Source organism: Plecotus auritus, assembly GCF_963455305.1.
Source record: "Plecotus auritus genome assembly, chromosome: 6".
Classification (NCBI taxonomy): domain Eukaryota; kingdom Metazoa; phylum Chordata; class Mammalia; order Chiroptera; family Vespertilionidae; genus Plecotus; species Plecotus auritus.
The window spans coordinates 100,206,418-100,232,493 of NC_137773.1; the positions used below are offsets into that span (position 1 = coordinate 100,206,418).

Below are 26,076 nucleotides of genomic sequence, written 5' to 3' on the forward strand. Positions count from 1 at the left end.
TCTAGGCAACTCATCACTGATTGTATTACATTAACACATGGTTTCTGTCTACCCTGTCAACTGTACCAGAAACTTATAGCTAAAGGAATGTCAGACCCCTACAAAAATGACCTGTGTGAAGTTATTTGGTTTAGGTACCTTTCTTGCTTGTGGTTTGGGTTGTTGTTTGTTTTTCCTCACAGTTTTGGAGGCTAGAAGTCTGAGATCCAGGTGCCAGCAGGGTTGGTTTCTGGTGAGGCCTTTCTCCTTGGCCTGCAGATGACCACCTTCTCTCTGGGTCTTCACAGGGCCTTTTCTGTGTGTGTGCACGCACATATATGTATGTTATAAGGACACCAGTCCTATTGGACTAGAGTCCCACCTTTAAGACCTCATTTAACCTTTTTTTTTTTTGGAGGTATAATTGACATAAAGCTTTCTATTACTTTCAGATGTACAACATAGTGCTTCAGTATTTGTATATATTGCAAGATGATCACAATAAGTCTGGTTAACATCCATTACTGTACATAGTTAAAATATTTTTTTTCTTGTGATGAGAACTTTCAAGACTACTTGTATATTTTTCATTGGCTATTTCTCAAGAGAATTTACTTGGACTCTGAAGATCTTGGTTTTTTAAGTTGGATTTTTAATTTCCTTAGAGTCGAATGCATTTAATTGTCATAACAGTTCATGGTCTTAACTGATTATGACTTTGAATCATTTCAAAATTTGAGTATTTTTGAAGTCCACTGGGAGGTGTTATTTTATTAGCTGCTTAGTTTCTGTTCTTGAGTCAGCTGATATCTGTGAGACCATGTCGGGGAGTGGTTACATGGGTGGGCTCTGGGTCCAGAGAGCTAGTTAATGGCTGTGTACTCTTGGGCAAGGTTATTATAGGGATTAATTTACTATGTCTCCTGGCCCACTGTGTGGACCACAGTAAACACACAACTATGAGCTGCTAGTGGTAGTGATAGTGCTGCTGCTGGGTTGTCATTCTGTGATGTAACAGTCAACAGAGAGCTTGTAATATGACAAGATTTTCAATTTATGAACTAGTAGAGAAGGCAAGACCTGGTACAAATCCACAGGGCCCCATCTGTAATTCTGAAATCCAAGATGTGAAAACTAAATTTTCTCATAAGTTTGGCACCAAAATTCATTTGGTGGCAAAATGTGACATGCACTGATATGAGACCCCTTGTGGTCTTTTTAAATTCTACTTGGTGTGACTATTCATAATATTTATACATTCTGCTATAGGAATATTGTATTTGCCACACCACAGAGCCCATTGAGGGTTCATATTACATGGCAGAAGTACCATATTGTCTCCCTAAAACCTCAAGATTTCTGAATTCCAAAACACATCTGGTCACAATGGCCTCACTCAGGAGTCAGGATACTTACCATCTCAAAGTTTATTATGGTTGAGAACAAACGAGAGGCTAAGAAGCCAGAGCTCCTGGGGTGGAGAAACATAGGAATGAGAGGATCAGGGCCAACAAATGTTAAGGACTGGAAATCCAGATTGAAAGATTGGACACCAATAAGCAAAATATTCCTAAGGGAGACTGGTGCTTAGGTTGAAGGTGTCTGCCTTCCAATATTTTTTGATATTCCTTCTTTGATTAAAAGTTGTGTTGGAATATGGGCCTCTACTGTTGGAAACAGTGGATAAATGAAGAGGAAGGAACTGCTCGGATGGGGAAATCAATAGGCATATTTCTTCCCTTGGGAGTAGAGATGGACTGGAAGATCCTCTGGAGGATACAGGTCTGGTCCAGCAGCAATTGGACCAGCTGTCTACAATCGGGCGTTGTGAATACGAGAAGACATGTGCGCTCCTCGTGCAGTTGTTTGACCAGTCGGCTCAGTCCTATCAGGAGCTGCTGCAGAGTGCCAGCGCAAGCCCAATGGATATTGCCGTGCAGGAGGGTGAGTGGACAGTAGACCGGGCCTGTACGGAGGTGATGTCAGGACCCTTTCACTCATTGCCACCTCTATCCTCCCTTTCCTTCAGAAGCATTCTTCCGTCATCAGTTTCCTCTGTGCATGCAAAAGAGTGTTTGTTAAATGCCACAGGAGACTAGGGGAAGAGTAACTGAAATCATTTGCAGTGGTTGTGTTTAAGTTCTGCACTCTAAAAATAATGACCTTGTCTGGTAGGGGAAACTTGGTTATCTGGTGAATTTTCCCCTTGCCAGCACCCTTACCAGAGCAGAGTAGTAGCTATACTCTATAAGCCAAGTAAGGCTTTGTGGCTTCTCCATGGTGTTCTTAAGATAAAGGAAGCTCCTAATAAGAAGTGATCCTCCCAGTGAGGGATTTCTTCTTGAAATTATTACTGGAGGTGACATTAATGGGTTTTCTCCTGTTGCAGGAAGGCTGACATGGCTGGTTTACATTATTGGGGCAGTGATTGGTGGCCGGGTCTCTTTTGCCAGCACTGATGAGCAGGATGCTATGGATGGTGAGCTTGTCTGTCGGTAAGTGCTCCCACGGGGCTTCCTATTTCACTGCTGCGACCCACCCTCACCCACAACCCCTTTTGGGTTCTGAGACCACAGGAACTTGACATGCTTCTGTTAATGCTTTTCTCCCTATTTATGGAATATAATCTCATGAGAATGAAGGACTGTTTGTTACAGGTCCAGTTTCAAACCTTTCATACGTATAGCAAGAACTCTGACTACCAACCTTACTTTAATTCGGCAAGGAATTGGTGGATACAGAATTAGGAAAATTAGACTGAGGAGTTGCTTTTAGTTCTGTTTAAGGACAATACCTGAAAGTTAATAAAATGTGGACTGCTTTTGCCGTACCAGAGCAAGTCTAATAGAAAACTGGTTCTTCCAATATCCTCCAAAGATAGAATTATATAGTTTCTGCAGCCTTTCAGATCTCTTGACCATATACTTCTCCACCTACAGGACTTCAGGTTATTTTGTATCTGTGTGATTCTTATATTACTAAACCCCATAAATAAGCATTTAGTGATTTCTAAAAATTTACCATAGAAATAAAACGGTGGGCTATTGAATACCCTACAGCAGAGGTTCTCAAACCTTGAGGACCTCAGAGAGCCTTTGTTTAATGTGAGATACATCTGTCAGTGTTTATCGTATTAGAAATAAAACAGAAAATTTTTATAATTCATTTTAAAGTAGCAATAAGCCAAATTACATCTCAACATAAATAATATTTTTAATAACTTTTTCCAAAAAAAACTAATGAGAAGAGTGGCTTTGTTCTAATGTCTGGCATAGAAGTCAGCTGGATTCTCAGACCTGCTTCTGCATTCAGTCTTGTGATCCCATGGGCTTGTAGCCCCTAAGAAACCACACTGCACCCTCCTGTGAGAATTTGAGGGAAAGGGCAAATAGTGTGGTAGTATTTTTATGAAAATGGTTTTGTGACCTTTCAGAGAACTGCTACCCTGAAGGGTTCTAAACTTTCTGATGTCTCCTTAGAGATAAACACATTTTAACAGGGTGCCTTAGAATTTATTGCTCCCCACATATTTTAATCCATAATCTTTATTCATATTCTGAAAATCCCCATTTGTCTCTTTCTACCCCCATTTTGTTTGTCAGATGACCACTTCACAGCTTGTCACACTGGCATTTTTTGACGAGTCGAGCAAAGGTTTACTAAGGATGACATCTAATACCTCTTTGAGTTTGCAGCCTGGTGTGATACTGTGTGTGCCACAATGTAAATTGAGTTCAGACCATCTCTTCTATACCAGTTCTAGTTGCGTGTTGCTGCACAGTGGCTGAATCTAATTCACTCATGACATGTCACACATAGTTTGTTATCTATTCTCACAATATCAGAGTGTCAGATGATTCACTTGTAATAACATTATTCTTATTCATTCACATTCATGCACTTGCATTCCAGTATGCTTTCTTTGTGGGGATGGGTCCAGGGAGAAGGGATGAAGTCACAGGTAGCATATCTGCTTGGTCCCTGGAAGTGTTGCCACCTGTGACCATTGTCCTTCATGTGTCTTCATTTCTTTCTTGGCTCTGTGAGAAAAATGAGTGAGAACCATTGGTTTCATCCAGTCTCCCTCATTTTTATAAATGAGGAACAGGGACTCAAAATAAATTGCTTTACTCAAGGTCTCACAGAAGTTTCAAGGAAAACCATTACTGAAAGATGGGCTTTTCCCCCCACCGTCGTTAAGCTGATTACAAGTTCTGCCTCGATCTACAGTCTCAGCGGACTGGAACTTTTAAACATCTCACTAGTCATTCATATTTATTCCTTGGCTGTGGTTCCTGTGGGGCAGACTTCTTAGTCCCTCCCCAGCACTTAGAGCCTGCAGAGAATGCCTTTCAGATAGTATGGGGAGGAGAGGAGACTTGTACGACTCTTTCTAGAGTGACTGGGATATCCTGCTGTTGAGAGAACCATTGCTCTTCTTCTTCTAGGGTGCTCCAGCTGATGAATCTAACAGATTCTCGCTTGGCTCAGGCGGGCAACGAGAAGCTAGAGCTGGCCATGTTGAGCTTTTTTGAACAGTTTCGTAAGATCTACATTGGGGACCAGGTGCAAAAATCCTCGAAGGTAACAGACTCTCTGTTGGCTCCATTGGTTCTCCCTTCTGTTTGTGGAATTGCCGTTCAAGGAAACAGCTGCTAACAGTTCCGACAGTCTCCAGGTTTTACGTATCAGGAATAGTCCAGCTGTCTCCTCTTAGTTTATAGAATTTTGGGAGACTCATCAAAGAATGGGCCCATTTCTCTAGTGCTCCATATACTTAACAAATACCTGTTGGTGTTCCCAGAATTTTCAGTTCTCAGTCTCTGTTCATGAATTGATGTTTAGAACAGCAGAAGGATTTCACAGTCTTTTTGTAAATTCAGTGTTTGAAGGGACTATAAAATAGCCCAACACCTACCCAGTATTTAGTAATACTTAGAGCCTAGCTTTTCACTTCAGTAAAGGCTTCTTCAGCATTGTTGGCCATTCTTCTTCCCACATCTTACCCCCTGAATGAGGACATAACAGTACTGGGATGTGATTTTTCTAATCCATGTTTTCTGGTTACTTTCTCTTCTCAACACAACACCAGCTGTACCGCCGCCTCTCAGAAGTTCTGGGCTTGAATGATGAGACCATGGTCCTAAGCGTCTTCATAGGAAAAATGTAAGTGTTTTGGCTTGCCATCAGCAAGAGTCCCTTGCAATCCTATTGCAACTGTAAAATGTGATCTTGGCATTGTGCTGCCAGTGCCTTGGTATTCCAGCATTGATCGTTTGCGTCAGAATACTGTGCATTTTGAGTGTGTGACAAGCTGTGCTTAGAGATATGGCCCGGCCCCAGAGCATTCCAGGCTTGTACAGGCAAGGATTTAATTTTGTTCATGTGGAATCTCATCCAAAGCCTCTGGAATCACAGGTGAAACCCTGTCGTGGCATTAGCAAAACGGCCCTCCCTCCCCAGTGATTGGTGCTCAGCCTTCACTCCATCACCCTGCTGCCAGGGGTGCCCAGAGTGGGCACTTGCCTTCTGGTGCTGATTTTCACTAGACGGCCCCCTGGGAGGAGAGCCCCACTTTAAAACAGGCTTGTTCCTCTCAAGCATCACACCCTTTGAGAGTCTTGAATCTCCAAAATCTGGTGCTATTGTTGGACTTGTCTTCAAAGTTGGAAGGAAGAAAAGCTCCTAATTGGCCCTTTTGTTGTTGTTGTTTTAAGTTGTGCCCTTTGTTTGCATTTCCCCTTTTTAGGAGCTTAATTTATCAAAGCACACATTGGAGCCAACTTAACCAGGGCTGTGTGCAAAGTGACATTTTGCCTCCTTCCAACCATCCCAATCCTAAACACTCATATCCATGAGCTGGTTGATAATTTAAGATGAAAAAGGCAAAGGGGGTCTACAGGACTCTGCCAGCCAAGAATCCAGAAGCAAGGGCTACTAGAATTCTGCAGCTGACAGTGGATGGTGCAGGTGCAGAATTTCATACGTCTGCATGTTATCACTGCCGCAGAAATCTCTTACCCTTGCTGCAGAAATCAGCCCTGGAGTGCCCCAGAATTCCAAGGGCCTGGGTATGGGCCAGTGTAGCTTTGGAACCAAGTAGTGAAGATTATCTGAAGGATAATTTTTCTAGTCAACCAAATGTAAGTACGGAGATTTTATACCCATTTTTTGTGGTTGTGATGTCTGTGAATTGGTGATGCAGATGTGTGGTGATTCGTGATGGATGATTTTCTAATCCCAACCCTCAAGGAAAACAGGCAAATCAAAAGTGTCTCTTGTGTTGTTTTTTCTTTTTGTCCTCCAGCATCACCAACCTCAAGTACTGGGGCCGCTGTGAACCAATCACCTCTAAGACACTACAGCTTCTCAATGACCTCTCCATTGGATATCCTTTTCTAAGCCAGCTTCTGTGCACCACAGGAACTGTGGTGTGGGCCCTCCTAGAAATCATGGCCGCCTGCTGTTACCACTTTAATTTAGCTGTATGGGTATTTAAGTGTCTTCCATTCTAGGAGCCAAAAGCAGTGCCCACACAGAATCCAGGAATAATTCCAGGCCCCAGAAATGAGGCAACCCACAAGCTGATAGTTTACTACAGATTTATCCCTGGCTATCTCTAGAAGCAACCTGATTACAAGCTTCCCAGTAAAAGCAGTGGCTCTGCTTCCTCTCCGCTTGGACTAGGTCTGCTGCAAAGTTGGAACCACTCTGAGACAGCCTCTCACAAGCCGGAGTCTGCAAGAAAAGTAAACCTTAAAAATATTGAGTGACTTTTCTCAATTCTCCCAAAGATTATACACTGAGTGGCCAGATTATTAAGATCTCTGAATGCATAATAATCTGGCCACTCTGTGTGTGTGTGTGTGTATATGTATATATATATTAGAGGCCCAGTGCATGAATTGGTGCATGGGTGGGATCTGGCCAGCCTGGCCAGGGAGAGGGGACATGGGCGTTGGCTGGCCTGCCTGCTAGTCAAGGAGACAATTTGCGTATTAGCCTTTTATTATATAGGATATACACTGAGTGGCCAGATTATTATGCGTTCAGAGATCATAATAATCTGGCCACTCAGTGTATATAGCTAGTACCCTCCTAAATGCATAGGAGAGAAAGTTAATTCACTACACACAATGGACCCCTTAGGCAGGGCCTTAGGGCTTAATTATCTCTTAGAAGCCTTCTGGAGAAAAGCTGCTCTAGGATGTTCATGGTTCTTGGGTGAAACTGCTGGGTTTTATCTATTTTCTTACTGATAGGAGTTTGATATGGGTATTCTCATTGCTCAGTTAAACACTGCTTAGAAGAGTACACATTTTTTCCCCTGTTGACAGTGTTATACTCAAGTGGTTAAGAAAAATAATATCTGGATATGGAACTGTACTTAGGATAAAGTAGTTTCATTCTGCATTCAAGATTCTTGGTTTGCATCACACTTTCCTTGACCTTCTCCTTTTGCCTGCACATACAGTAGTGTAAGGAAACTAGTGAAGCTGAGTGCGGTACAGTTCATGCTGAACAATCACACGGTGAGTGGTCCTAGCCCTCTTCCTGCTCCTCTCCAGCCAGACTGTTCTCGACCCCCAGCACACTGCAGCTTACACTTAACTGTCGTCACAACTGCTCTTTGTGCTCCAGAAGGTCTGAGTTATGGTGAAACCGCCAGCTGTTATTCATACCAAGATAAATTAGTTGTAGGTAACAATAACAAATCAAAAAATAAATTCTTAATACCCATGATATCCTTAAGGAATGATGATTGTAGCCATTAGCTTGAAAGGGATCAGTAGTTCTAAAATTACTGGCTTGCATTCTGCCTCTAACCCATGTTTTTATCATTTTAACTTGTTTTCTCTTTTTCAATAGAGCGAGCACTTTTCATTTTTGGGCATTAACAATCAGTCCAACCTGACAGACATGCGGTGTCGGACTACCTTCTACACAGCACTTGGGCGTCTCCTCATGGTGGATTTAGGTACTGCAGTAAATCTTAGACACTTAAAGTAATCTGACATTGTTCTAAATTTTTACTTGAGGATAGAAAACTAGGTGTGGGGTCGGTCTTTTCTGTTGTTTCAACAGAAACAAAACTATCTGAAATAATAGTCTGAGAGTACATAACACTATCAGGGTCCCTGTACCTGAAAGAGAATAGCAGTATGCATCTGAAATTTTCAGCTGATGTGCAGTGGCTTTAAAATACTGTCCATATTTCTCACCTGTAAAATAAGGAATTGGGAATTGAGATTCCTAAATGCTTCTTGTTGGTCATATAACCCCATCCACCCCACATAGGGGTGCAACAAAACCTTTTATTTCCCAGTTCATTAGCACATATGAACCCGGAGGGCATTACACACCTTTCTAGCTCTAGCTGTGATATTAGCAGTTTGGGATCAACTAATAACTGAAGCAGAATGGAATCATAATTTTGAGCTATTTAAATTTAATCCTACTACAATGACATTAAATATTTTTTTAGGTTTGTGAAAGGTTACTAAAAAGAGAAAACTGAATAAAGCCTCTACACACACCTGTTTCAAGCTTGAGTCTCGTCTAGTTCTCACACACCAGACTCAGTTCTCTCTCAGCTGACTATAGTTCTCACTTAAGGAAAAACAGATAAATACCAGAGTGCCTTATACACATACATATGAATCTCTGATATTGTAACTCAGTATGGAAAAAAATTGAACATATTTGGACAAGATGATTTCAGCCATTTTCTAGCTTAAAAATTGTTTCTATATGTATACATTTTATTCTGAAATTACTACTAATTAGGGTATTAAAGGGCCCCTGATTTACCCTTGGACCTGCTCGTCTCATTTTCTATGCATACCCAGCTTTGAGTTGTGTGTGTTGGGGTCACATCCTGCTTGTTTCCCTTACAGGAGAGGATGAAGATCAGTATGAGCAATTCATGCTGCCACTCACAGCAGCGTTTGAGGCAGTGGCCCAGATGTTTAGCACCAATAGTTTCAATGAGCAAGAGGCAAAGGTGAGTCCTTCACCCATTGACTGGTCAGCTTCTGATTGAGGGAGTCCCTGGTAGAGACTCGATTAGCTTAGCAATACAGAATATATTGCTGATCCATGAATTTTCCACAGAGTTAGCTTTTTATTTAACCACCTCAACTCCTGGGGTCCTGAAATACAAGGGCCAGTATGGATTTATCAACTCTATATTTACATTACAGCATGTTCTTAAGCAGCAATTAGGATTTTTTATCTTAAATTTTTCAGTGTATGAGCATGAAGTTATTTTATGTTTTTACATTGCCTTGTTAATTTTTGTATCTTTAGTTTATGTCTCTTTTTCATTTTTAATACTAATTAGTACTTCTTTTTTTTTTCTATCAGTCCTGCCAGAGCTTAGTTTTATTAGTCTTTGTAATTTTTTTTACTTTGTTTTAGCTCTATTTTACCCGTGTTTTGTATTTCATTCATTTCTACTTTTAATCTTTATTTTCGTATATTTTTGTTGAGGTGATGCTATTCTAACTTCTTAACTTTTCAGCCCTTCTTTCATAATGTAACCGTTTAAGACTATAAGTGCCCCTCTAGGTATATTACTCCAGAAGTTTTTGGGGGGCTTTTTAATATATTTTTTTTTTATCTCAGAGAGGAAGAGAGAGAGAGAAACATCAGTGATAAGAGAGAATTATTGATTGGCTGCCTCCTGCACACCTCACACTGGAGATCAAGCCCACAACCCAGGCATGTGCCCAGACCAGGAATGGACCCATGGCCTCCTACTTCATAGGTCGATGCTCAAGTACTGAGCCACGCCAGCTGGGCCAGAAGTTGTTTAATTGTGCTTAAAAAAAAAAACAAGCAAACCACATAACATGAAATTTGCAGTGTAACCATATTTAAGTGTACCATATTAATTTCAGTGGTATTATGTTCATACTATTGTGAAACAGGTCTGCAGAATCCACAAGTTTTGAAATGTAACATTTTTATTATCATTAAGTCTTTTGTATTTTCTAATTTCCATTAAGATTTCTTTGATACATGAGTCATTTAGAAGGGTTTATGAATTTCCATATATATGGAATTTTAAAGTTAACCTTAGTTATTGATTCCTGGCCCTCAAAATTATCATTATTTATTTTTAATTTATTCTTTTTTAATCCTTACCCGAGGGTATGTCCATTGACTTTTAGGGAGAAGAAAGGGGGCAAGAGAGAGAGAAACGTTGATGTGAGAGAGAAATACGCCCCAACCGGGGATTGAACCCGAAACCTTTCAATGTATGGGACAATGCTCCAACCAACCAAACCACACCAGCCAAGGCAAAATTGTCATTTTTAGATTTTTGCTTCTCTTGTGTTTTTACTTCATGCACATCTGCTCTCTTTACTTACAGCTCTCTGTACCAAAACCAGAAGACACTGTGCTATTAATATGTGTAGGACGTTTTGTAGTATCCATAATGACATTGTGGCTGAATTCTAGAATGCCAGGTTTTACCTGACATTCTAAAATTCTCCTTTTTTATATTTAGAAAGCCTCTTTATTTTCTATCTCCAAGTCAGCAGGGACGTCAGAGAGCAACACCACTTGGTCCACCTCTCCTCTTTACATCAGTGTTTTAGGATCTGAGATGGGTGCCATTCAAAGCTAAGTTAGCCCAGCTGGTTTGGCTCAGTGGATAGAGCGTCGGCCTGCAGACTGAAGGGTCCTGGGTTCAATTCCGGTCAAGGGCACATGCTTGGGTTGCCGGCTCGGTCCCCAGTAGGGGGCATGCAGGAGGCTGCTGATCAATGATTCTCTCTCATCATTGATGTTTCTGACTCTCTCCTTCTCCCTTCCTCTCGGAAATCAATTTTAAAAAATTTATTTTTTTAAAAAGCTAAGTTAGTGTGGGACATACCAGTAATGTAGAGTGACAACCTGCTAGCACCAAATATAACTGAGGGATATCAGAAAACATCAGCCTTTTCCCCATCACACTAGTTCTGTACAAAGCAAGTAAAGTTCATGAAAGAAACACCTGGCCTTGAACTACAACTGTTGTTATGCCTAATGTAACAAGTCTTTTAGACTGGCCGTGTCTTAGACTTGAACATCGAGCTCACAGTATCAGTTTAGGAATAGAACTGCTTGCTTAAAGCAGGCTGTCAGCAGAAGTACAGTCATTTTTAACAAATGAGACAGGATACACAAATGTGCTACCTCCTTGAGCCTGCTGGTGACGACTAGCTTTTAAGAGCAGTCTTACTGCTGCTCAGCAAAGGCTCCATCGAGAAAGGCAGCACTGGATTTGGAGCCTTGGTGCTATGAGTCCTAATCCTGGCCCTCTTGCCACGTAGTAGCGTGACTGCAGGCAAGTTATTTGACCTCTGGGCCTCAGTCTCTTTCTGAAAAAGTACAGCGTAGTGCTTTTTGGCTCCAAGATCTGACACATGAGTCTTATTTCCAGGCACCGTGTGGCCTCCTTTGTCTTCTCCTGACAGGGTCTGCATTTGAGGGGCAGAGGCACTGCTGGCATTGTTGTGTCACTAGGTGTGGTACCAGACCTTCAGGATATGGGACTCTTCTACTGCCTGTTTTTCCTTTTTCCGTGTTTACATGATTTATCACATTAATATCTTAAAACTTCATCAGCCTCTATTTTTGCTGTGATGAGCCTGGGACCATCCCGTTTTCATAGTACAACAAGGTTCTAAACCTAATTTTCCCAGGGAAAGGATGTCATTCTAGTATGGAAGAGATTGATTCCAAATATTTGGGAAGAAATGTTTATTTGTTTGTTTGTTTGAATTTATTGGGGTGACGTTGGTTTGCAAAACCATATAGGTCTCAAGTGTACAACTCAATAAAGCATCGTCTGCACACTGCATTGTGCCCCCACCACCCCAAGGAAAGTTGCTTTCCATCCCCATTCCCCCCTCCTTGACCACCTCCACCTAGCCTCCATCTCTCTTTCCTTATGTGTAATCCATTCACCTTCTTTCATCCAATCCCCCATCACCCTCCCCTCTTGACAGCTGTCAGTCTGTTCCATGTGTCCATGCCATTGTTTCTGTGTTGTCAGTTTATTTTTGTTCATTAGATTCCATGTATGAGTGAAATCATATGTCTTTCTCTTGACTGGCTTACTTCACTTAGCATAATATCCAGGTTCATCATGCTGTCACAAAAGGTAAGATTTCTGGGAAGGAGTGTTTTTTGAAAGATGGCAGGAAGAATTCGATTACAGATATGTGAAGTCCCCATAAGGTGGCTATAAGTTTGCTTTTTCATTGCTTTTAACATATTTTTGCCTTCTTCTACAGCGAACTCTAGTTGGCCTGGTAAGAGACCTGAGAGGGATAGCTTTTGCCTTCAATGCCAAGACCAGTTTCATGATGCTGTTTGAATGGATGTATCCTAACTCGTGTCACAGCTGGCCTTAACTGATGTTTGAATGAGTGATGGGGTTATGGGGAAGGAGGCAGGGGGAGGAGTGGGGAGGCAAAGAAGGTGAAGAGTTACCCAGAAGACCTGCCATAGCTATGTCTATAAGCTGCCATTCCGGTGTGGTTTAATGACATAACATTGTCTGCTCTGGTCACTGAGGTGGGGAAATGAATCGGTGGTTCCCCAGCTTTTCTCAGAGTCCCAGATATAAATGGCTGTGGAACTGTCCCACTGGAATTTTTGCACGTGAATTTTGCCACACTTAGGAAAGACAGACATTTCAATCTACTAAAAAAAGACAGTTTCACTAGGAATTATAAAATCTAACCTTACTGACTTCATAATTTGAACAAATCACAAAACAGAATGCCTCTGTTTATCCAAAGTTATGTAACAGAAACAGCTGATTCCCTATCGTACCACAAGTAAGAGAATAAATAACAACATGAAATGCATTGTGCTCTTCAGAAGAAAGGCATTATGTAAACTTCAATGTGTTATTAGATGCCTATTACAAGTTAAAGGACACACAATCACTTTAGCTCCTGGTTAGAAAGACTAAGATTAGCACAGCAAGAGACAGGAAGTTAGAGAACTTTCATCTGACAGTTTATCCTTGGCCAGAGCTGAGAAATCATTTTAAATTCTGTACCTTTCTGAATTCGGAATTCTTCCTTAGCTTTTCACTTACAGATACCCATCCTATATGCCAATTCTTCAGCGGGCAATTGAGCTGTGGTACCATGATCCAGCCTGCACCACACCTGTGCTCAAGCTGATGGCTGAATTAGTTCATAACAGGTAAGGAGGAAGATTTTTAAAGGGCACAACTGCCCTTTTATCTGGGAGAGTCCTAAGAGAATTTGCTTTTTCTAGTGTTTTCGGCAGATTGTGGAAGATGATGTGGTTCACTGCTATCAAAATTTGAAAACTTCTAAAAGTTTACGGGTATATGTTTTCCTTTGTTTAGAAGAAAGGTGTCCCAACCATACAAAGCTATGGCTGCTTGCAGGAAATAAGTCACTTTAAAGAGTCTCACTGTACACATTCCTATGAGAAGTGAATTTGGCAACCAGGATTCTGATTTCCCTGCCCACACATACAAGTTAACATTTGGAAATGATGCCGTGCCCATCAAGTTTCATGGAGATGGTTAAGAGTGATACGGGGCACATTGGAACACCCTTTCTGTAAAAAAATATATATATTTTTTTTTTTAATTGATTTCAGAGAGAGAGAGAGATAGAAACATCAATGCTGAGAGAGAACCATTGACCAACTACCTCCTGCAGGCCCCCTACTGGGGATTGAGCCAGAAACCCTGGCATGTGCCCTGACCAGGAATCGAATCCTGACCTCCTGGTTCATAGGTCGGCACTCAACCACTGAGCCACATAGGCTAGGCAGAACACCCTTTCTTACAAAAGGTATTTGTTATGCAGATTATAGTTGGATCAGTAAAGATTTACTTCAAAAGAAAGTGAGAACAAATTCCCAAATACCAGATAGTTAGATTTGCCCAATGATTTAGGGACGGAGAAAAAGAAAAATCTAGCACTTTGACTCAACTAAAATTTCAGATCTGTGTATCTGCCTCTTGTGGCACTCCTGAGAGAATAATTTTTAAAACTACCTTGGTAAGGGAGTCTGTAATATTCAGAGAGGATGTTGCCTCCCATGGGGCTTATGGTTAAGAGTTATTCACTTATAAACTATATATTTGAGAGCATCTACTCTTTGTCAGGCAATTTCCCAAGCTATTGTGCCAGCCAAACCTTAGGTGTTACATTCTGGGGGGGAGACAGACAGTAAAACAAGCATGAACAATCATTTCAAACAGTGGAAAGGGCTAGGGGGAAAAATAAGGTACTAAACAAAGGAATTGAAGGAGAGGGGGTCAGAGAAGGTGATATTTAAGTTGGGTTCTTAATGACAAGAAAAATTCTGGGTGCCCTGCAGAGAGAGGGATGAGAGCATTCTAAACAGAAAACAACTGCAGAAGTCTTGAGAAGGGGGAGCTTGCTAGGACTTGGACAGAAAAATGCCACCGGAGTGAGCATGTGAATGGGGAAGCCCTGGTAGGCGGAGCCAAGCAAGGGGCAGAAGCTGATCTAACAGGACCTGGTCCCGCAGTAGTCAAGAGTGGGCATGTATTCTCATTACAGTGGGAAGCTGCTGAAGTACTGTAAGCAAGGAATTAAAGTGATCTCGTTTACATTACTTAAAGGTACCATTCTAACTACCACATGAAGAATGGACTGTCGGGGGCAAGAGTGGCAGTAGAGGGCCATAGAAGTGGAAGGATTCAGGGCATATTGTAGAGCGAGATCTTGATGGGATCAGTGTGGGAGGGGAGGAAAGGATTAAGAAGGACTCCTGGGGGTGAGACCTTAAATTAGAGTCAGTGAAACTCATTAAAAGATAGGGCAAACCAATGAAGAGTTGCTCTGGTCTAGGGAACAGTCTGGAACTCAAAGCTCGGGTTGTTTTAAAATGTTTGCCTTCTTGCCTGATTTATGTAAGAGCAGTCCCAGTCCCTTTGCATTTCTCTCCTTAAAAAGCGTAATGATGCGTGTGCCCTCCCTTAGTTCCACCGAAGCTATAAAGGTAAATGTAGGTTGATGTCTAAAGGTTGTGAGTTAGACATTCTGGGGGAAGACAGACAATAAAACAAGTATGGACAGTCATTTCAGACAGTGGAAATGCCTAGGAAAGAAACAAAGCACTAAAACCAAGAAGTGATGGTGGTAGAAGTCTGCTTTCATCAAACAATTTTAAGAGTAATTTTATCTGCTGCCTCATATTTTTGTTTCCTTCAAATGTTTTCTATTTGAGCAGCAGAACTTGAATCTAACATGTTGGTCTTCAAGATAAAAGCTATATCACTAGTTAAATATCTTTGATCAACTTGGTTACTTCATATAAGGATAGGGAATCTGCATATCTCAGTACAAAAAGAATCACCCCGGGTCCTCAGATTAGAGCCTGGGGTACCCAGCCTTCAGCAGCATACCTCTGACTTTCTCTCCTGTGTTCTCGGCCCAGATCCCAGCGGCTCCAGTTTGATGTCTCTTCCCCCAATGGCATCTTACTCTTCAGAGAAACTAGCAAGATGATCACAATGTATGGTACGTGCTTTAGAGGAGCCGAGCCTGACATGACTTCCGGCTCCATCCTGGTTGCTGCATGTGGGTCTCAGGCCAGCTCTGGCCGTAACCAGGACAGCACTGCCATGCGTGCTATGTCACTCAATGTTTGTATTACAGTGCCAGCTGGCACTGGGGCCTTTGGAGCAGGAGGATTGAGTTGGTATATAAAGTACCTATTGTAACGTAGTTAAATAAGTATATATCACATGTCTATTCAGGCAATCGCATCCTGACACTGGGAGAGGTCCCAAAGGACCAGGTCTATGCACTGAAGCTCAAGGGCATCTCCATCTGCTTCTCCATGCTGAAGGCTGCTCTCAGTGGGAGTTATGTCAACTTTGGAGTCTTTCGTCTCTATGGAGACGATGCTCTGGACAATGCTCTCCAGACCTTCATCAAGCTGCTCCTCTCCATTCCCCACAGTGATCTCCTGGTAAGCCTTCAGCTTCCTAGGCAGGCCCGATCCCTCATGGCAGTCTTCTCTTGGCCTCAGACTATGATTGAACCATTCTCTGCAGAACTCTAAGCCAGCTCTAACTTTTGTTTTCCTATCTGAAGGGACTGGGCCCTTTTATTTAGGCTCTTGCTCCCCGCAAGCTGTGCACAGCGCCTGGGCTGATTTTTGTTTTCCTGTTCTCCCACAGGATTATCCCAAGCTCAGCCAGTCCTACTACTCACTACTGGAAGTCCTGACGCAGGACCACATGAACTTCATTGCAAGCCTGGAACCTCACGTCATCATGTACATTCTCTCCTCCATATCTGAAGGACTTACTGCACTTGGTAAGCACCTGGAGTAGTAGTCTTGTTTTTACCACTTAACAGAAAGAGGGGATCTTGCCCCAGTATCCAAAGGTTTACTCTTTCAGGAGTTGGCCCATCAACAGAGCACATGACTCCTGGGTACATTCTCATCCAGCAAATACTTACTGATCCCCTCCTCAGGACCAGCACCTGCTAGGCACTTCAGATACAGTGATTAATAACACTTGGTCCCTGTCCCTTAGGAGCTTTTTATCTGAGGATGAAACAGACACAACCACCTATTCCCTTGCCCAGGACAGTAGTGGGAAGTAGAAGCGCTATGGGAGCTCTCAGGAAGGCACCCCTAAACTCCTGGGTTCAGGAGTGGAGTCAAGGAAAGCTGACGAACTGGTATCAAAGCATAAACCTCAAAACCGAACAGGTGTTACCAGGTTAGCAGGGGAGGCTTCCTAGCAGCAGGGACCACAAGTACTGGCATGTAGAGGCAAGAAAGAACCAGAAGTCCAGATGTCTGTACACCCATGTAGAAGAGAATGAAAAGGAATGAAGCTGCAGAGAGACAGGCGGGGGCACACTTGGGGATTACAAGGGACCTTTAGCCATATCAGGGTCTTGGATTATTAGGCTGAGCAAAACATAAATGGAAGATTAAATCAACTGCAAAGTAATCATGATACATTGTAAGTGCATAGAATGACTTGGGTTGTCAGCCGGTGCACAGCCATATCTAGGGCAGTCCAGCCAGGGCAGCACACCCTGCTTTGGAAGGCTTTTTTATAGCTTCTTAAGAATGGAGGGGCCTCTGCATAGACAGAAACAGAATGGTTTACTCTTGTAAGCGTTCATCCTCGCCAGGCCAGCACTCGGTCCACAGGCTGTGCTGCAGTGTCATCTTTGTGAAACGCGCAGCAGAGTCTGCAGCCCACTAGCAAACTGCAGATGCTGATAGGCTGCGCTATGCTGGGTTTAACACCATCCCCCAGGTCCCTCTGAGTGTGGGCTCACAGCTCCAGCTTCTTGGCTTCTAATCACTAGCAGTGTGATTTCCAAACTTCCGTTTACTCATTTGTAAAGTACAATGCCTATCTCTTGGAGTTCTCGAGAGGACAGATTAGAGAGAATATCTATAGAGTCCTTAGCACAATAGAAGTACTTGCTACATGTGAACCATTTATTTTTTATGAAGCAGAAGATATGCATCCATACTACATTGAGCCACTAATTTCAATAATATTTATTTATGTACTAGAGGCCCGGTGCACAAATTCGTGCACAGCGGCGGGGCGGGGGTCCCTCAGCCCAGCCTGCACCCTCTCCAATCTGGGACCCCTCGAGGGATATCCAACCTGCTGTTTAGGCCCGATCCCAGTAGGATCGGGCCTAAACGGGCAGTCAGACATCCCTCTCACAATCCAGGACTGCTGGCTCCCAACTGCTTGCCTGCCTGCCTTCCTGATTGCCCCTAACCGCTTCTGCCTGCCAGCCTGATCACCCCCTAACCACTCCCCTGCCAGCCTGTTTGCCCCTAACTGCCCTCCCCTGCAGACCTGGTCCCCCCATCTGCTCTCCCCTGCAGGCCTGGGTCCCCCCCAACTGCCCTCCCATGCAGGCTTGATCACCCCCAACTGCCCTCCCTTTCAGGCCTGGTCCCTCCCAACTACCCTCCCCTGCTGGCCATCTTGTGGCAGCCATCTTGTGTCCACATGGGGGCAGCCATCTTTGACCACATAGAGGCAGCCATCTTGTGTGTTGGAGTGATGGTCAATTTGCATATTACTCTTTTATTAGATAGGATTATCAGACACTCACTTTCAAACTTAGAATTTGACCTATGTTAAGGGTGAGAGGTTAACAAAAAGCATCCCAATCCATGGCCTTGGCTGAACTGGTGACGGTTCCCAGTCTGACTGGGTACCCCTGGGGTCTCAGCTAAGGTCAGTCGTGCTTGCCCAAGTCCCCATCAGCAGCTCAGTATCCCTGCTCTGTTCTCCCCTGGCCCCTCTTCCTTCTAGACACCATGGTATGCACAGGCTGCTGCTCCTGCCTGGACCACATTGTGACGTACCTCTTCAAGCAGCTGTCACGTAGCACCAAGAAGAGGACAGCACCTCTGAACCAGGAGAGTGACCGCTTTCTGCACATCATGCAGCAGCATCCAGAGATGATCCAGCAAGTAAGGATATGAGGGTTCGTGGGCAGCGTGGGGTGTCCCACAGGGGAAGAACCTCTCTTCAAGACAGGAGAGGCCAAGCAAGATAATGAGTCTGATAGCTCACCAGACTACTGCTGCCTGGGTGAAGTTATGCCTTAGGATTGTGATAGGTTCTGAGTGTGCAAAGTAATCATTGGATATAGAAGTTCTAGTGTCACAACAACCCTGTGCTTTGGGCCTGTCCCATGACAGTGCCTTGCCCCCCTTCGCTGTGCATGGAGCATGAGTTAGCAGCTTGCACCTATGAAGCTTGTTCTCCCATATCTCGTCTTAGTCTACCTTGTTCTCTAAGGAAGCAGTAAAATAATGCACATTCCATCACATCCCCGAAAATGTTACAAAGTTCTCTCCGCTGAGATAAGTGCAAGGAGCTATAGTGCAAAGTCATTTTGCACCATAATCATTTTCTTGACTGATCCCATTTTCCACAAGTCAGGGTGAACTGGGAATGTTCATTTTAAAATGAATTAGCAAACCACTTTAAAGAACAGGAAAGGAAATGTCTTAGAAGAAAAACTTACCTTGTAATAGAAGATTAAAATGAAGCTGCATAAAATATTTGTCTGGTTTATCCTAGACCAGTGGTCGGCAAACTGCGACAGAAAAGGCTTCCACCCTAATAAACTCCTCTGTTTGGAATCTAATTAGTTTGGGTAGCGACCACTAGGTCACTGCCTCAGTTTCTCCATTTTCAGATGTTGTCAACGGTGCTGAACATCATCATCTTTGAAGACTGCAGGAACCAGTGGTCTATGTCCCGACCCCTACTTGGCTTGATACTGCTTAATGAAAAGGTAAGTGAGCCATCTCCCTGACGCCCAGCGCCAGGGGCAGGGGGAGGTGAATTGAACATTTTTCAGTACACTGTGAGCAGCACAGGAACATGCCACAATGAGAAACTCGTGCTTTGAACAACACATAATCACCTACCTGGTCGAAGTCAGCACATGGGGCAGGTTAAAAAAAAAGTAAAGGATGAGCAAGTGTTACAAGGGGAGAACATACTTGGAGATCAGAGTACCAGCTCTTCCATGAACAAGCATAAGTCAAGCGTCCCATTAAGGAACAGGTGATTAAGTGAGATAAAGATATATTATCCTGCAAGTGCGTGCTTGAAATTTAAAAAAAAAGATATCCAGTTTTAGTAGATATTCCATCCTTCAAGCCTGCAGATGATGGAGGGCTGATCTGCTCTTCCATCTTCTCTCCTCACCCTGCCCTGTCCCATTCCTGCCCCCAGTATTTTTCTGACCTGAGGAGCAGCATTGTGAACAGCCAGCCCCCAGAGAAGCAGCAGGCTATGCATCTGTGTTTCGAAAACCTGATGGAAGGCATAGAGCGAAATCTTCTAACGAAAAACAGAGACAGGTGAGTTGAGTGTGGAGGGCCCTGCCAAGAAATCCTAGACGACTTGTGTTTCAAATCCCTTGTCTTTAGAGGCCGTTTAAGCAGTGCTGTCCAATAGAAAAGCAAGGCACATGCGTAGTTTTTTTGGGTTTTTGTTTGTTTGCTTTGTATGTTTGTATTGATTTTAGAGAGAGAGGAAGAGACAGGGAGAGAGAAACATCAATCAGAGAGAAGTATGGATCGGCTGCCTCCTGCAATCCCCCTATTGGCATTGAGCCCACAACCAGGGCATGTGCCCTAACCAGGAATTGAACCGGTGACCTCTCAGTGCATGGGTCAATGCTCAGCCAACTGAGCTACACTGGCTGGACCCACATAAGTAGTTTTAAATTTTCTAGTAGCCACATTAAAAAAGTAAAACACAAAATTTATTTTAATATACTTTAGTTAACCCATTGTATCAAAAATGTTGTCAAGGTGTAATCAGTATTTTAAAATAGAATTTTAACATTCTTTTTATTGCACTAAGTTCAAGAACCTATGTATTTTATACTTACCATGGCATCTCAATTCAGTGCTGAAGTTTCATCAGAAATATGATTTAGATTTAGATTTCATAAAATTTACAGATGACGAAGTAGATTCCCCATACTGTAGTTGTTCCAAACGCATGTAGAAATTCTCCCAATAACTGAATTGAGATTTTTCTAAATTAAACTTTAAAGTTTATTTTACTTTAACTAACTTAAAATACAGCATTTTCATTTCATTAGAATCGGTTCCTCAGTTGCACTGGGCATAATTCAGGTGTTCAGCGGGCACATGTGGCTAGTGCCTATCATATTGGACAGCATAGCTCGATGCCATAGGTCTCTTAGGCATTAAGAAATGAAATAGCTTCATCCTCATCCTTTGTGAAGGTTGCTTCCTGCCTCTGTCAGTGAGGTTCCTTTGTGCTGCCGTGAACCCAAGGTGGCCCTCAGCCCCATGTAATGAGCAGATCTCGAGGCCTGCCCTGAAGTTGCCAGTAGAAGGGGCACAAACTAGCCCACCTTTCCCTGAGTCTTAAGTCTGATGTTTACTGACCTTAGAAACACAACCCATCAGTTCATAGCTCTGCCTCAGTAGCCACTTGTCTGCTAGAAACCTTTAGGCAAAGACCTTTCCCTTTCACCTTACTCCCCCAACCTACGTGCATCCTCTCTTAGGTTCACCCAGAACCTGTCAGCATTCCGTCGGGAAGTGAACGACTCGATGAAGAATTCCACTTACGGTGTGAACAGCAATGATATGATGAGCTGACACCTCCTTGGACTCTACCTACACAGAGCAGCGTCCTTTTGGTCTGGCCCCGAGGGGCAAACAATTACAAGGGAGAGGGCCTGGCTGATCCCTGCTCCCTCCTCCAAGGGTGTGGGAAAAATGGCAAAGGTCAACTCGCTGTTTCCCCAGGGAATAGGGGTGTGAGTGCACTCACTAGGGGGCAGGGCGCTGCTGGTTCTTGGGGGATGGGGTGGGAAGGGTGGTGGGAGGAGATAGACACAAATATGTGAGACTCCAGCCCCCTCCTGGGGCCACCCAAAGGCGAAGAACCCCCAGTGTCCTGCCACAACCTGCCTTGTAAAAACATGTACATTTTTTCATAACATTTTGAACAAGGTTTATATTGACTCAAGTTTAAAAAAAAAAGTGTGACTGAAAAATTTTTACAGAGTCTAGTGCACCAATGCTGATGTGAGGGGTTGTGTATGCGAGTGAGGAAAAATGTGTATTCTGGTGGCCTGAAGCTTTACTGAAGAGGATGTGTGGACATGCAGAGATATATTTAGTGACACAGTGTAGAGGCAAAAAAAGGTAAAAATTCCAAATGTATATTTTTTCTTATTGCCCTTTCCTTGCCCCCCCAATTATCACTTCCTGTTACTGTATCACCCTTGTTATTAGGAACTCTAAGCCATTCGGAGCACCACCCCTCCCCCGCAACCACAGATGCTGCCCTAGGTCCCTGGTCTCCCGCAGTGCTACCACTCCAGCTAAAAGTGTTTGGTGTTCTGAGCTTCATCCTGTTTCCCACTTTGCTTACCCTCATCCTCAGACAGATGCCTCTTGCTTCTAAAAGTCGGATGTAAGTCTATGATTAGGGTTCCTGGTCTCTGTACAGGTGGAGACCAGAGAGAGAGATTGAGCCAGTTGCTCTCCTGTGGAGCAATTTGGAAGAGTCCACCAGAGACCCAACTGTGTGTGGCCAACAACTTTCAGTCTTCCCCAGCCCTTGAGGCAGTGTGTGTGGGTGTGTGCGTGTGGATATTTATATGTGTACCCTGCACTCGTGAATGTATGAACTGGAGGGAGTAACTAAGTGGAGGGGTTCTTAATAACAAGGTCTGCCTAGCATGAAGTATTTAACATTCTCCCATACCCTTAAAAATATACATTTTTATAAAATGAAAACCATAATAAATGTTTTGAATATTTAAAAAGAATTTAACCTACAGAGGAAAATGAATGGAGAAAGCTTTTTGCCTTGTACTTTTTCCACAATTGTTGCTGCTAGTTGTACACATCTCTAGTTCAGCTCTTGCCCATGGGACACTCATCAATTAGGTGTTATTTTTATTTCTATCCCCAGAAACAAACCTATTAATTTTTTCTTCCTTCTCCTCTGGCGACTGTTTGGTGAATCCTTTCTTGCGTGATCAGGTTGCGGATAGACTTGTAAGGGTGTTTGCTGCATACAGTGTAAGCATTGTGACCGCCAATAAACTTCAATGGTTTCTACTGACCTGGTTTCAGCAATCAAGTCTAGTGTTTCTACAGGAAAGTCTCACTCTCAACACATGAAGAGGTTTGAAACTTGCATTCTTAAAAGCCAGGGCCCCTCAACCTTGGGAAATTACTTTCTCATTGCACTAAGTCTGGCTCAATTTCTTCCAAGAGTATGATTGGTTTGGTTGATACACACACATACACATACACACATAATACCATTCAATCTGCAGTAAAGTATGTACATGTTTTCATAACTTTTGAACACAGTTTATATTGACTCAAGGTTAAAAACAAAAAGTGTGACTAAAACATGTTTCCAGTCTGGTGTGCCAGTGCTGACACGACTGATGTTACATATGTGCGTGAGGGGAAAGTGTATATTAACACATACATGCTGTTGTCCACAACTATAAAAGTAAAGCCACTCTATCTCTTTACTAGTTTCCAGGTGACAGCATGGCAACCAGCAGAGAAATAATAATTTCAGAAAGCCCAGTTTGTTACTGTTGTGACATCTCCTCTAATGTGGATTAGACCTGACAAGTTCAAGGATAAGTGTTAGCTCCTAAAATACTTGGCAGACCTCATGGGCCAGAATTATCAAATGAAGGCCACTGTAGTGAACAGGGACCGCTTCTCATCCCCATACTATGTAGTACCTCAGTCTGAGAGGACATAATTGCCGGAACATTGGAAAGTATTAAAGTACAGATAGGAGTTGTGCTTGATACAGATTTACATCCAAGAAATCAGACTAGAGTGCTGCTCTTGCCCACCTTATCCAGATGTACCTTTGTCTGCTGTCTGCTGGGTAACTTCTTGGTGCTAAGTTATTTCAAAGGCAAAAAAAAAAAGTATCCTAATGGCTAGAAGGCAAATTGAAGTGATCATCATAGTCAAGTTTATCCCCAAGCCTGGTATAATCTCAATCTCTATATATAAAAGTCTACGCAACTGTGATGACCGGTCAATCGGCTGCTATGATGTGCACTGACCACCAGGGAGCAGATGCTCAATGCAGGAGCTGTCCCCCTGGTGGTCAGTGGGCTCCCACAGCCAACCTCCTGCGGCCGGCCAACCTCCCGTGGTCCCTCCCTCTTGCCAGCCGGCCCCCATTGGGACTCGGCAAGATGGCCCCGATCACCAGCCAGGCCGATGGACCCCACCCGTGCATGAATTCATGCACCAGGCCTCTAGTAGAAATATAAAATGGCCAGGCTCCATTAATACGTAAAACATTCCAGTCACATTGCTTCAGTAACCTGGATTCTAATTCTGTAGTGAGTAAGACAAAGTAACTTTCACAGGTACCTGAAGACCACCCACCCCAACTATCCTGAGATGCTGGTTGATACCAAAACCACAGACCCTTCCCTTCCACAAAAACTATTTCAGAAAACTGATCAGAGGTAGTGGTCTCAGTGCAACCTGAGTGCAGTCCAGTCACGACAAAATGCCATAGGTAAAATCTCCCTCAACCACATGAAATTTTTTTAAACAGTGAAGCTGTTCCTTGCTTAATTGACAATTATAACAGGGCAATCCAAAACCTAGCCTTTTTTTCTGGTCAGCAGTTTCCTCTTTCAACCTAATAAATGTGAAAGCCAGTTCTCTTTTTTAAAATATATGTTTTGATTTTTTTAGAGGGAGAGGGAGAAAGAAATAGCAATGAAAGATAAATATTGATTAGTTGCCTCCTGCACACCCTTTACTGGGGATCGAGCCTGAAATCCAGGCATGTGCCCTGACTTGGAATCAAACCAGCAACCTCTTTAAACTTTAATTCCCGCAAGAAATCATGTGGAGGTTTTATTCAGTTAAAACATGAGTTGGGCCCCAGCCAGTTTGGCTCAGTGGATAGAGCGTTGGCCTACAGACTGAAGGGACATGAGTTCGATTCCAGTCAAGGGCACGTACCTCAGTTGCAGGCTCGATCCTCGGCCCTGGCCAGGGCTCGTGTGGGAGGCAACTAGCATATCTCACATCGATGTTTCTCTCTCTGACTCTCCTCCTCCTTTCCACCCTCTAAAAAAATGAATGGAAAAATATCCTCAGGTGAGGATTAGCTACCCAAAAAAAAAGAATAGCTAATAGAAAATGTTTTAAAAAGTTTGTTCATTTCTAAGCTGTCCTGGGCTCTATGGTCATCAAGTCGAGTGCTTTAGACTGTGTTCCCTAACAAATTAGACCTTGACAAAACACCTAAAGTCTTTACTGAAGATTACTGTAGCATGTATGTGTACGTATGTATTTGTTTTGTTGGCTCTGTCAAAATAAGGGTTCTCTATTCCCACTAAAGTATAAATCAGACAAGGGATTTGACCCAGGATCAGATTTTAGGTTTTTCAATTTTAAAGAGTAAGGACTTTAAACCAAGTGTCAACTTTCCAATGACAAGTGACAGCCTATTAGGAAATAATATTTATGTTCTGCAGACATGAAGTTATTCTTAGTAAGTTTTTTATCCCAAGTGGAAAAAAAATGTTATTATGAAATTTCAACCAAGTGTAGGAACAGACTACCTTCCAAAATATTTCTGGTCATTGGGTAATATAAATTGAATGTAGAGAGCCAAAACACTTGCCCAAGTGCCAAAGCAACAAAAGAAGCCTGCAAAAGCCATAAGTTTTAAACAGAGCCTTGGAAAATGTAAATAGTTATAACTATTTAACAGTCCTGTTTCTTTAAAAACTTTAAAAGGATGAACATGTAGTCACCAGCCATAATTAATACAACTGCAAATTAGGACCTCAATAATGTCTATGGATTCTTGCCTCTAGCTGGACCCTGGGTCCATTACACCTGGCTTGGGTTTCTTAGAGACCCTGGAATCCATTGGTCAGCCACCTTGGTGTATTTCAGGAGTAGTGGGTCAACTAAACAAATCAGCTGTCAGTGGGGCATCAGATGATCAGAGTGGAGGACAGAATCAAGCTTGGAATACTCCCCCACACACACACACACTTCCTCAGAAAAACTCATGATTTTCAGGACAGGCTGTCTGTCCATTCATCAAATAGTTAGCATCCACTATAGGCCAACTACCTTTTAGAAAGCACCAGAAAAGCAAACCCAGCATTTGCAAGGCAAATTCATTGCCATCATTCTGCCTGAGGGACCTCACCAGTACAAACTGCAAAACACAGTGAACAGTACTTTACAAGCATCACACACAATTATATTTTAAATTCTGCTTGATAACTATGAAGACAGAAACTGAGACAAGCATACAGGATCATCTATGTGGTCCAAACCATCCCATTAGTTCACAAATGAATAAAAGTGACAATCAATCCCTGTCAGCCAATGGGTAACAAATTAAGCAAATCCATGCATGTCTGGATTCAAGTTCTGGTGGACAACCAAGCTCAGGATAAGAACTGATGAGTTGGACAATAGAAGTGGCCTTACCTCAAGCTCAGAGGGGCCATGGTATGGTCT

General features: G+C 42.9%; 1 protein-coding gene across 2 annotated transcripts in view; it reads left to right on the plus strand.

Moving 5' to 3' along the window:
- Positions 1-22,648, plus strand: part of XPO7 (exportin 7) — a 96,822-nt gene extending 74,174 nt beyond the window's left edge. For both annotated transcript variants that reach the window (XM_080674230.1, XM_080674231.1), the window contains exons 12-28: positions 1,730-1,923; positions 2,369-2,474; positions 4,428-4,563; positions 5,072-5,145; positions 6,287-6,367; positions 7,448-7,511; positions 7,849-7,957; positions 8,877-8,983; positions 12,270-12,358; positions 13,087-13,194; positions 15,439-15,521; positions 15,761-15,975; positions 16,187-16,325; positions 18,320-18,480; positions 19,215-19,313; positions 19,760-19,887; positions 21,075-22,648. In XM_080674230.1, the coding sequence (XP_080530356.1) occupies positions 1,730-1,923; positions 2,369-2,474; positions 4,428-4,563; positions 5,072-5,145; positions 6,287-6,367; positions 7,448-7,511; positions 7,849-7,957; positions 8,877-8,983; positions 12,270-12,358; positions 13,087-13,194; positions 15,439-15,521; positions 15,761-15,975; positions 16,187-16,325; positions 18,320-18,480; positions 19,215-19,313; positions 19,760-19,887; positions 21,075-21,168 (1,987 nt within the window). In that variant the 3' untranslated portion in view covers positions 21,169-22,648. The remainder of the gene's footprint in view (positions 1-1,729; positions 1,924-2,368; positions 2,475-4,427; positions 4,564-5,071; positions 5,146-6,286; positions 6,368-7,447; positions 7,512-7,848; positions 7,958-8,876; positions 8,984-12,269; positions 12,359-13,086; positions 13,195-15,438; positions 15,522-15,760; positions 15,976-16,186; positions 16,326-18,319; positions 18,481-19,214; positions 19,314-19,759; positions 19,888-21,074) is intronic.
- Positions 22,649-26,076: the final 3,428 nt, after the last annotated feature.